This window comes from Akebia trifoliata, chromosome 1, assembly GCF_017979445.1.
Source record: "Akebia trifoliata isolate Shusen 1 chromosome 1, ASM1797944v1, whole genome shotgun sequence".
Lineage (NCBI taxonomy): Eukaryota > Viridiplantae > Streptophyta > Magnoliopsida > Ranunculales > Lardizabalaceae > Akebia > Akebia trifoliata.
The window spans coordinates 20707153-20720054 of record NC_141375.1 but is presented as its reverse complement, the minus strand read 5'-3'; the positions used below and the strand labels follow the sequence as shown (position 1 = coordinate 20720054).

The 12902-nt window shown below is 30.2% G+C and overlaps 1 protein-coding gene across 1 annotated transcript; it reads left to right on the top strand.

Moving 5' to 3' along the window:
• Positions 1-5695: 5695 nt before the first annotated feature.
• Positions 5696-12191, top strand: LOC147410888 (L10-interacting MYB domain-containing protein-like). The gene is made up of 5 exons (XM_086441244.1): positions 5696-5993; positions 6091-6233; positions 10943-11301; positions 11387-11534; positions 11622-12191. Exons 3-5 carry the CDS (start codon positions 11098-11100, stop codon positions 11648-11650), a joined length of 381 nt encoding a protein of 126 aa, XP_086297370.1. The 5' UTR covers positions 5696-5993; positions 6091-6233; positions 10943-11097; the 3' UTR covers positions 11651-12191.
• Positions 12192-12902: the final 711 nt, after the last annotated feature.

Genomic DNA, 12902 nt, shown 5'->3' with positions numbered 1-12902 from the left:
GGTGGAAATGAAGGGTGGAGATGAGTTGATGGGAAAGGATGAGTGTTTGATTTGAGAGAATGGGTGTAGGTGTAGATTGTAGAGATGGATTTTGTAGGGAATGATGGGGGTAGATTAGGGGGGGTGATAGGTTATAAATGTTTGATTTGAGAGAATGGATAGGATAGGTTAGGGTAGGGTTATGGGTTGAATTAATTTTTGGAAGGAAGTAATGAAATTGGTTGGTTGATTGGATGAGGGAGGTGGAAGGGGGTAATGACATGTGTCATATTGGGTGCTTGGTTGTGATGTTGGGCTTGGGTAATGTGTTGGATTAAAGAATTGTTGGATTTTAGGTTGTAGGTTGGGGTTTGGTATTTTGATGGGTAGGGTTAATTTAGATGGGCTTAGGTGATGGGTTTAGTTTGGATTGAGTTGAATAGGCTTGGACTTGGGTTGAGTTGGGTTTAGAAAGATAGTAAGGGATTTAGTCCGTGGGCCACATGAGAGGCCTTGGGCCATTTATTGAAAAATAAATGATAAAAGTCATTGGATTTTTGTAGGTTTAGGCTTCGGAGCCCATTTCGATTTTTACGATTTTTGGGGCATTTTGCGTCGAGGGCCCGATCAAATTTGGGTGTCTACAGTTGGTATTGAGATTTAATAAAGTAGATAGGAACTTGAGGTCGAAGATGAAGTTAAAAATCACACCGAAGAGGTTTAAAATGACTAATTTTGAAATTCAAAATCAATGAATTTTTATTTTTTTTTTGCTACAAGTTGAAAGGGATTTAAATCATTTTTATTGGTCTATCACAATAGACTGGGGTCAAATGGCAAATACAAGGGTATCTCAAATATTCACCAAAACGTGGAGGCAGATGTCTAGATCATTCATAATTTTACAGTCATTTAGGGTCTGTTTGGATGCGACAAAATTTTTTTTATATATCCTGAATTGGATTTTTCTTCACCCTATGGTGGTAAATCCAACGCTAGATTAACTTTCATGTTGTTTGTCTAACCTTGATCTTGATATGGGTTAAGTTTGCATATTGTTTGTCTGACACCTGTGTAAGTCTGTTTTGATGTAGTAAATATTTCAAATTCAAAGTTTGATATTAAATATCAATCTTGAAATAAATTTCACAAAATAAAATCTTAAAACAAAAACTAATATTCTAATTAAAAATAAGAAATATTTTATCATCACAATTTTTTAAAATCAGTTCACATCCATGTGAAAAATAATTAATATTAAAATTTAAACCGCAACCAAACTCCCAAATTAATTAAAATTTAACTACTATTTTTTTTTTTTAATTCATAGAATGTTGCCCTCTATATCAGTGAGCTCAACAACCCTTAGATTTTAAATCTTACTAAATTAGTAAGACTAGCCTTACTCAAACAAAAAAAATGAATATAGCAAGAGAAATACTTTCCTAACTAATTTAGTAAGAATTTGAGATTTACTAAGAGTCATTTTGTTCAAATGGATTACCACCTCAACAATCCAACACTGCAGCTCTCTAAGTTGCTTTGATAAAAAAAAAAATCAGAAAATGATTTATTTTGAACTTGATCCAAGGTTTTGAAAATGAATGGCTACCGAACTTCCATGTAACTCCCAAACTTAAAATTGAAAACAGTGAAAAATAATTCTTTTTTGGGATTTTTTTTTCAAAGTTCATAGAATTTTGTCCTTTACAACCTTAAAACATTAGATCATATTTTTGGATGCCACAAGTTGAGCCCAAGGGCCCTCATTAAGAGTGAAATCCTTACTTAGTAAAGTTAGTCGGACTCTTATACCAATGTCTCTTTTGAGTCTGACTAGCCTTACTAACTTAGTAAGATTTCAACTCTTACTAAGGGTTGCCGACCTCAGCTTGTGGCATACAAAAACATGATCCAATCCCACAGGCTTGTAAAGAACAAAATTTTATGAAGTTTCAAAAACAAAATGAAAATTAGTTTTTACCGTTTAATTTTAATTTTAAATTTGGGAATTCCGTAGAAGTTCAGTAGCCTTCCATTTTCAAACATTGGATCAAGCCTAATTTTATTTATTTTTATCTAAGTTTTTCCTTGAAATCTATAGAGTTGTGTAGTGTTGGATTGCCAATGTGATAATTTATTTCAACAAAACAGCTCTTAGTAAGACTTAAGATTTTACTAAGTTTGTAAGAAAAGTGTTTTTCTTTCTCATATCTATTTTCTTTCAATTATTGAGAAAGAGAGAGAATGTGTGATTTGAGATATATGAGAGAATCGAAAACTAATTGAAGTTGATATGTAGTGGTGGAGTAAAAAGTAACAAAGATTGTGGAGTTTTACTGAATTTATTTGTATATGAAGGACAAGTGAATCAAAAACATGGGAATTGAGAATTTGTACCTTAAGAGAAAGAGCAAGTGAGCATAGATTTTCTTGGTCTTTAAATATAAGTTTATTAGAAGTAGGAAAATGAATCTCAGTCTTTTAGTGGGATTCCTCTTTCTTGGTTTTTAACTCCTGTTAAACTTGTTTGAGTTCTGCTAACTACTTTTAATATTTTTTGTTTGTGGAACAAACAAGATTTTCTAGGATAGTATATTTTACACTAGACATTGGACAATCTAACTAGATAGACAAACACGGACTTAGTCAATATTTATGTGAATACTTTTTTATATCTATATAAGCCAATTTTAGTTAGTTTGATTGGCAAAGTCTTTAGGTGAGAACATTAATTAAAATCCCACTAGTACCTTGTTATTAAACTCATTAAAAATAATTTTATTGGTCAGGAAAAAAAATATATATATATAGCATATATATTGAAGATAAAATTATTGCATATTAATTCAATAACAATTCTAATGTTAGATATAGCATATGTGAATGTTATATCTATAATCAGTTTATTTATTTAGAATTTTTACAATCTTTGCTAAGCAGAGTTATACCATGTTATGTAAAATTGTCTAGTTTGATAATGCTATGGATATTCTTTTAAATGATTCAATTGAAATGTATGTGTTCCATCATTGAGCATATATTAGCATATTTCACTAAGTATACGTTGAATTTCAAAAACATAATTTATAATCTAATCATATATAAATTATAAATATCAATAAACTAGAAAATAGATATATAAAATACTTGTATTAGAAACATGAAGACCATTTTTCTACTTAACTTTATCTGGGACTATATTTTAATTTTTTTTTAAATCCCACTAAAACCGTTTTACTAAACTCATAAAAGATAAGCTTAATGATTAGGAAAAAAAACTATATATATAACATATATATTGAAGATAAAATTATTGCACGTTAATTCAACTACAATTCTAATAATATTAGATATAGTTTATGTGAATGTTATATCTATAATCAATTTATTTATTTAGAATTGTTACAATCTTGGCTAAGCAAAGTCATACCATGTTCTGTAAAATTATTTAGTTTGATTAATGATATGAATATTCTTTTAAATTATTCAATTGAAATGTACATGTTCTATCATTGAGCATATGTCGTTAAGTACATGTTGAATTTCAAAAACATTATCCATAATCTAACCATATAGAAATTATAAAAATCAATATCCTGGAAAATAGATATACAAAATACTTGGATTAGAAACATGAAGACCATTTTTCTATTTAACTCTATCTGAGATTATATCTTAATTTTCTTATTTATAAAGGTTGTATCTTACATAATATATAATTTCAAAAGTATAGATAAACAATCCACAAGAAAATGATAATATAAATGTCATTGCAATCGTTACGATAATGCTACAATTGCGACAATTACCTATTTGTTAGTAGATATATGGAAGGGAGTCTTACATTACTAGATTTGAAAAATGAATTAATATATGGATTTGATTTTGTTAATTGATAGTACATGTCGTAACAATTTATGGATGGGGTTGTATACATTTCATGAACAATATGTTGATCATACAAAAAAAATATTCATTTGTCAATTCTACTAGAATTGTCATTGCGTCATGTTTTATAGTTTATTTTAAAATAAAAAAATATTATTTATATAAGTTTAAAATTAATTAATTAAAATTTTACTCACTATTTAGTAATATTTTAAAAATTGGATTGAACCGGATTGGACCAAACACACAAGTTTTTACAGTCTAATTTAATTTTAAAAATACATTTTTGAAAAAATCATTATCAATTTTTCGCACATATCAATACTCCAGCAATACTGGGACATATATCGATCAATTATTTTATCACTTGTATTAAAAGTTGATTCTGAAGCATACTTAATGTAGGAATCGTTAAAATATGGTATGTTATTTTTTCTATAATAGGAAGTTTATGTGCATTATACTTCCATAAACTTAAGATGTCAAACGTCTCATTATCCAAATCTCTCATTTTTTTGTCAGGTAAAGTTTCTTTAAAATAAGAAATTTTTTAACTTTCTTCAAGATATATTTCAAAACTCTTTAACTTTGACAAAAAGATATATTAATAATTTTAGTAGCATCACTCGTTGATAAGTTTCTACTCCATTTTTATTAATGTTAGCATTGCATAGACACAATTAACTTGTCATAGACAAGTGGGCTATATATTCATTTTAAAGATTTCTCAAAATTTAATAAATTTTTATTATCCTATTATTATATTCGTTTTCATACATTTTTTTCAAAAATATAACACAAGTAACTTCATTTTTTATCAAAGATCCATTATAGAAGCTATGATAAAAATTAAATTAGTGATGTTCCAATATCTAGTAAAATTTTATTTTGTTATTATTATCATCTACTCAATGAAATAATGATCACTTTTGCACCATTCCATAAACTACAAATAAATACTACAAACTAAATCAAAGTAGTGACTAGTTCCAAAAAATGTTTGTGTAACATTATAATTTTTTTAAAATATTTAATAATATGACTCATATTATTCTATTCCATTTCAATTTGATCACATTTGAAATCATAATCAACTTTTGCATAACAAAATAATATATCTTCTATTTTTAATGTTACATCAAGTATTATATATGTAAAATTTGATATTATCGTTAAATCTATAACAAACTTTTAGGGAGGTGATCTTGACTTGAGCACACATCTTCAAATTTACTTTGACTTTGGGATGAGTGATAAATCTATCGATAGCACAAATCTTCTCAAGTTATTTTTCAATATTTTTTAATCCATCTAAAGAAGATGAAGAAGAAGAAAAAGAGAAGAGGATGAGGAGAAAGAAGATAAAAAGAGAGGGAGCGACTTGGGACAGAGAAGAATAGGCTTGGGAAATGACAAGAGGGAGGGGGATGATGTAGTGGTAGTGATGATGAAGGTAAGTAAGGAAGAAAAGGGGATAACGTCGTGGTAGTGGCGATGGAGGTGAGGGAAAGAAAAAGAGAAGAAGAAAAATAAAATGGAGAGAGAGAGAAAAAAAAAATGTGGTCAAAAATGGTGATGATGACGACATTCATGACAACGACGAAGTTAGTGTGATGGTGGTGGTGGTAGGGAAGAAGATATGAGTACGGAAGAAGAAGATGATCTCTTGAGAATGAAAAACATAGGAAAGTAAAATCCATGTTTTTGTGGATTTTTTGATTGGGGTGGAAAATCAAATTCCATGAAAAAATGTAATCAAACACATAAAAAACGTCATTTTTCATTAAAATTAATTTTTCACCTATTTTCCATATGCAATCAAACATACCCTTAGGGTCTGTTTGATTAGGCTTGGAAAATGGCATGGATTTGAATTTCCATGGAAAATTAGAATGTCAAGTGTTTGATTGTAACATTTTCCATGGAAATCTATTTTCCAACCCCATTAAAAATCCACCATTTGCTGGATTTTAAAATCCCACCTTCACCCCAAGGAAAATGAGTTTCCATCCAAGATGGACTTTTTGTTTAATTAGATTACCCAACCCTCTTCACCAACGAAACCTTCTTCACCAACGAAACCCTCTTCGCCAACGTATGCAACTTCCATAAGTTCGTCACAGGTTTGTTCTTCTTCTTCTTCTTCTTCTTCTCTCTCTCTCTCTCTCTCTCTCTCCAAGTAACCTAATCTTTGTTTCTTTTTTTTTTAAAATTAAAAAGCTCTCTAGATCTGTTTTGTGACTCTCGTGTTCTCGCCCCGGTTCATGGTTCTTCAATCCAACCATAAGAGAAACCTCTAATCGTTCTTCTCAGTGGATCTAGAAGAGAACCCTAACTCTAGAGAATCTCTTCCATATCACAAGGTAAGCTCTCTCTAATGTATATTTTGGATTCTTTGATGGAACCTCAAATCCATTTTTAGAATGAAAGAAATTTATTTGGTATTATATCAAAATCTGATTTGAGTTGTGGAAGGTTAGGATTCGAATTTGAAAAGGTTTACTTTGTTCATTTGTGAAAAAATTTGAAGTATTTATGTATGTTAGATGTTTGAGAAATTGCCTAGTTGAAGTTGACATTTGGAAGAGTGTTATGGGAAACTTTGAAGGATTTAATATGTAGGATATTTTTTTTTTGAATTTTTGTTTGGAATTGTATGTGTTTGTTGTAGGATTTATTAATGTTTACTTTGTTCATTTGTGAAAAAATTTGAAGCATTTATGTAGGTTAGATGTTTGAGAAATTGCCTAGTTGAAGTTGACATTTGAAAGAGTGTTATGGGAAACTTTGAAGGATTTAATATGTAGGATATTTTTTTGTTGAATTTTTTTTTGGAATTGTATGTGTTTGTTGTAGGATTTATTAATGTTTACTTTGTTCATTTGTGAAAAAATTTGAAGCATTTATGTAGGTTAGATGTTTGAGAAAATGCCTAGTTGAAGTTGACATTTGGAAGAGTGTTAGTTATGGGAAACTTTGAAGGATTTATTTATGTAGAATATTTTTGGTTGAATTTTTGTTTGGAATTGTGTGTGTTTGTTGTAAGATTTATTAATAGCAATTTTATTGCACCAATTTTAGTGAAGCATCCTTGTTGATTTCTATTATGGAATTGGTTGTATTTCACCCTTTTGTTCATAGTGATTTTATTGCACCAATTTTAGTGAAGCATCCAAAGTGATTTCTATAAAGGAATTTGTGGATTGTAAACTCTATTGGAACCTAAGTTAGTCCAAATTTGATGGTTTGAACATCTTATCTAAAAAAAAAAGACTTTTGTTTAGAGAATTTTATTTTATTTTTTTAATCCTAACCGTGGGATTGATGGGTTTTAATCCTAGCAAATGTGTATAAATCATGTAAAATATGTGTGCCTTCATGACTTATGTTGTTTTCTTTTATCTATTAGTGTCGGTTGGTTTGTTGGGAAAATATTTTCATGATTTTTTTTTTGAGAAATTAACATTAATAAAATAGGTGAGAACAACGAATCATAATGGGTATTTTTTTCCAAACGTTATTTTAGCATACCAATTACAATGTTAATGGTTGTTATATATAGTTTTTTTTTCTTTGCTATATAGAATCTTTTTAAATAAGTTGGATATTCAATTTAATGCATCAAAGAAATATTAGATGAAGGGGGGCGTTCAATGGCTAACTTTTTGGCAAAACATTTTTCAAAACATGAGTTAGAGGTTTTGGAATGGGCTGATTTTTGGTGAGGATGATCTCTACGGTGAAGAGATCATCATCACCAAAAATCAGCCCATTCCAAAACTTCTAACCCCATCAAAAACAATTTACAAAAAATGGACGGTCCACAATTTTTCAGCTTGTAAACATGGGTTAGAAGTTTGGAATGGGCTGATTTTTGGCGAGGATGATCTCCTCACCGTAGAGATCATCCTCACCAAAAATCAGCTCATTCCAAAACCTCTAACTCATGTTTTGAAAAATGTTTTGCCAAAAAGTTTGCCATTGAACGCCACCCTTAGATGAATATTCAATTTGTTTGTCATGACTGTTCTCTAAAACTTGAATAAGTTGGATATGGGTAGACCTGGTTTTGGATCTTATTCAACCCAAACAAACCTGTGATCCATATGGCATGAACCAAACTGATCTATGAACACATATATGAGTCAGCTTCACATGACTTTACAAAAGGGGCTACTTACCAATATAAGGGTCAGATCTGATCCAAGGCTCATGCATGGACCATATAGTCAACTAATCAAGTTTTGAAGTCGGCCCATGTTTGTGTCTTAATAATCCTAAGTCCCAAACCATATGTATTGGTGTCAGACATATGTAAGGGTGTTAATGTGTTGAGTTGGCATGGTGGGCTTCTAAATCTGGTAGATGTGGACCAATCTTTAATTTTTGCCCTATTAGATAGATGGGTTGTACTTGAAAATTGGAATGGAGTAGGCAAGGATTATAGCGAGATTCCTTAACTGTTCAAAATGAGTTCTGCAGGTGACATGCCATGGGTGGGATTTATAATTGATGCCAAAGTTGGGATTTAGAAGGTGATTAGGTGAAAGTTTCTTGGTTTCTTACAGGAAATTCACACACGATCTTTACGAAAATCGGTTGTCGGAATTATTGCTATTGCTCTGAATTTTTAAAATTTTGTTGGAATAGAAGCATGTTTTATTTATTGTGGTTGATTTGATTTTTTGGTGACTCGCATAGTTGACTGATACAAATGTTTATATGTGGTCATTTTCTATTCTAGTTTAGGTGCTTACATTTTAGAGACATGATCATGTGTCAATTTCTGACACGAATATGAAGTGTGAAGACACGCCTACTCTCACATACCCAGTATGGTGATTGCAGCTTCATTATTCATGATGATCTTCTTTTATTAATCTTACTTTAGTTTAATGTTTTGGTGCCATCAATCTTGTGATTTGTACCTAATCAAGTTTGGATTTTTTTTTCACTTGAACTAGATTACATATCGAGATAAAAAGCTAGGGGGAAACTATTCCCACATAATCATGATACTTTTCTTCACTGCAAGATTATTTTCTTTTATTTTTCTTGCAACTAAATGGCAATCAAAAATGGAATTCAAGAACACATGGCTATAAAAAATGGAATTCAAAAACACATGGCTATCACTACCAAAGTTCACACTCTATGGAATAATGCTTTTTGTTGTTATATATAAAAGAGCTACTATTGGCACTCCAACTTTTACTTATTACACCCCAACTAAAAATAAAGAAAATAAGTGAATGGGGTGTAATAAGAAAAGTTGAGGTGACAATAAAAGCTTGGTCATTTCTTATTCATATATGATTATGCCTTTCTTATGTCTATTGTTTAAATGCTTGATTGATAGGATGTTGACTGCACAAGAAAAGAATAGGATTGCGGTCATGACATTGATATTCAGTACATATGTGATCTTAATTCATCTTAGACGTAGGCAATCTCTACCTAGAGCACCTATAATAAATAGAGATCATGAGAGAAAACAGATTTTGAATAGGTTATACAATGAAAGTGACAAGCATTGTCATGAGCAACTTTGAATGAATAGAGCTGCATTTCATAGATTGTGTAACCGTTTAAGGATGCATGGATTGGTTGATCGTCGATCAGTAAAAGTCGAAGAACAAGTCTCAATGTTCCTATTAATAATTGGGCATGATTTGAGGAATCGACGAACAAACTTTTCTTTTATACGATCTTCTCAAACAGTTAGTCGTTATTTTCATGTTGTCTTGAAAGCATTGATTAGTATGTACAAGGAGGTCATCAAGGCAGCAAAACAAACAAATTCTCCTAGAGACAACAACAACGTTAGAAATTGGTACCATTACTTTGAGGTAATTGTAAAGTTGACCATGCTTACAAATAAATTTGTATCGATGATATGATATAATTATGAGATTTTGATTTAATATAGGATGCTATAGGAACTATAGACGGTACATACATTCATGCAACAATTCCTGTGGATGAACAACCTAAGTACTGTAATAGAAAAAGAGATATTCGTCAGAATGTTTTGGTCGCATGTACTTTTGATATGAAATTCACATATGTGCTCGCTGGTTGGGAAGGATCAGCACATGATGGTCGCTTATTAAGAGATGCAATTAGACCTAGGATTGATAGACTCATTGTGCCACTTGGTGAGTATAATATTTGAATTATTATATTATATTATTTCATAATATAATGATATGTAAATATGATTAGTGTGTAACTTTATTTTATAAATTTGCAATATAAGTAAATATTATCTTGCAGATGCTGGGTTTGCAAATGTTCCTGGTTTTCTTACGCCTTTTCGTTGTACTCGATATCATTTAAATGATCATCGTGGGCACCTTCCGTCGAAGGCAAAAGAACTATATAATTATCGTCATTCTTCATTACGGAATGTAATCGAGAGAACAATTGGTCTTTTAAAGAAACGATTTGCATACTTGAGATCTGCACCATTTTTTGACATCAAAACACAAACTAGGGTTATCTTTGCATGTGTTATCCATAATTACATTAGAGATTTTGACCCGGAGGACATATGCGAGGGTGATCAGATAGAACTAGAGGAGGAAGAACATGATGACATGCCCGAACAAGAAGAACAAATAGTTATTGTTACTACTCCGGCATGGACAGCAAAAAGAGAAGCATTAGCCAAAGTCATGTGGGCAGAATATGATCAACGTCATCCATAGTTATTATTCTTTTTTTTATTTTATTTTTTGTTTTATTTTTTTTGTTGTTGTAAATCCTTCAAATTCAATGTCTTTCTTTTGAATGTTTATTATAAAGATGAAAATTTGCATGTAATGAATCTGATTTGAGGTTTTAAGCTTGCCTTTTATAATATGTAGGATTTTGTCTCTTACAATATTAGAATTATAATAATGTTCTCTTTTTTGAAAATTGAATATTGCTTAAAAATGACTAATATTTATAACTGATAGTTTTTCTATCATATCTACTTTGCCTTTCAGGTTTAGCTAATCTTCTATTCATTTTTAAAATTTTAATACATTTATTTGTGATTGAATGTGTATGAATTTACTTATCATAGGAATGGAATCTTCTTCTAAAAAAGGCAGGCAACAAAAGGAGAAGCAACTAAAAGATAAACCATATTTGACATGGGACTTACCTATGAATAAAATTTTAATTGAAGTATTGTTGGAGGAATATGCTTTAGGATAAAAAATTGACAATGGATGGAATATGAAAGCCATAAACAATGTTTGTTTTGTCCTCCGTAACAAGTTGCAAAAAGAAGTAAATGCCCAAAATGTACGATACAGGCTCAAGACACTTAGAAAGAGATATCTTAATGCAAAGGAGGTGATTTCACAAAGTGGTTTTGGATGGGACAAGGATACTCAATTAGTGACAGCAGACGATGAGGCGTGGAAAGAGTATATAGAGGTATGTTTTCAAAATATTAAATTTAAAGACATTTTTTTTCTTCATACATTTATCATTCTGATTATTTTTTTGTATTTCTTATTAGAAACATCCAAAAAATGCAGAATATCATCACAAGTGCATCCCATTTTATGATAATCTTGCCATTATTGTCGGTAATGATCAAGCAAGTGGAGAACGATGTACAACTGGAATAGAAACTGAACTTGAAATGTTTCCAATTGAAGAAATAGGTAAGAATTCTTCCTTGGTTTATGCAATTATTTTGAAAATAGCATACTTCATCTTTCAATGTATTTTTTAATTTTTTTTTGTACTAGATCTTGATGAAATAGACGATGAGGTATAAGAAGCAATTGGATAAGGTGACGTACCTACACAACAAACAGGATCTTCATTGGTGCTTTCTCGTGAAAATTCTTCGTCTAAGAGAAAGCGAAAGCGTAATTCTGAAGAATCTAATGATGCAACGATTTCCATACTTGCCTCTGCAGCCATGCGTATGGCAATGACAATGGAGAGACCTAACATAGCCAAATTGCAAAAGGAACTCAATGAAGTTCCTGATATCTCTCGAGAAATCATGTTAGAAGCGATTGATTACTTGGGTGAGCGTCAAGAAGCAGCACACATATTCCTTGGCTTGGCAAGTGACATGAAGAGGGATTGGTTATTTAGGCGTTTAGGAAAGTCAGATGACACTTAGGATCTGTTAGATGTCATATTTTTTTTGGGAGATGTATTTACTATAATACAAAAAATCATACTGATTTGCAATGGTTATATGTTGCATTTTTTGGGGGATATGTCTTACATATATTTTTTGGGTATACTTATTTTGTATTAATCATGATGTATGACTAATTCATCATGCTTGTAAATTTTATACCACATCAATGTTATATATTGTAATTTTTGTAGTAAAAATATGTTTTTTTAGATAGACTTTTATTGTATAGGATCCATTTTATTTAATAACTAAAATGACAATAAACAGTGAAATTGGAAAATATTTAAATTTTCCAACTTGCAATCAAACAATAGATTTGGAAAATGAATGCATTTTCCCATGTGCAATCAAACAGAGAGAAATTTTCTCTATGGAAATTCAAATTCCATACCATTTTTCCATGGATTTCAAATTCCATGGAAAATGAATTTCCATGTGCAATCAAACATACCCTTAATGAATTTCAACTTTGAAAATAATGGGTGAAGTAGATGGATTTGTGAGATGGGTTAGGGTTAGGGTTTAGGATTTAGGGTATTTGTTGAGTTTTGTAATTTTAAAAAAAATTATACTTTGAAGTGTGTAATTGAGTTATATTTTAATTTGATAATTAAAAAGAATATTTTATTTGAGAAATTGTTTTGAAAGGAAATAAGATTTTTCAATAATAATGGATAATTCTTATTTAAAAAATGATTTTTCTAAATAAGGTATCATTATAGTAAATAATATATTGGAAATTCTAATTTTTAATTGCACATGGCATCATGTTGTTGCACTTTACTTATATTGATTATTTTTACAACATATTTGATTTATATATTTGATTATAAATTATAAGATGCATAGGAAAGAGGACATTGATTGATTA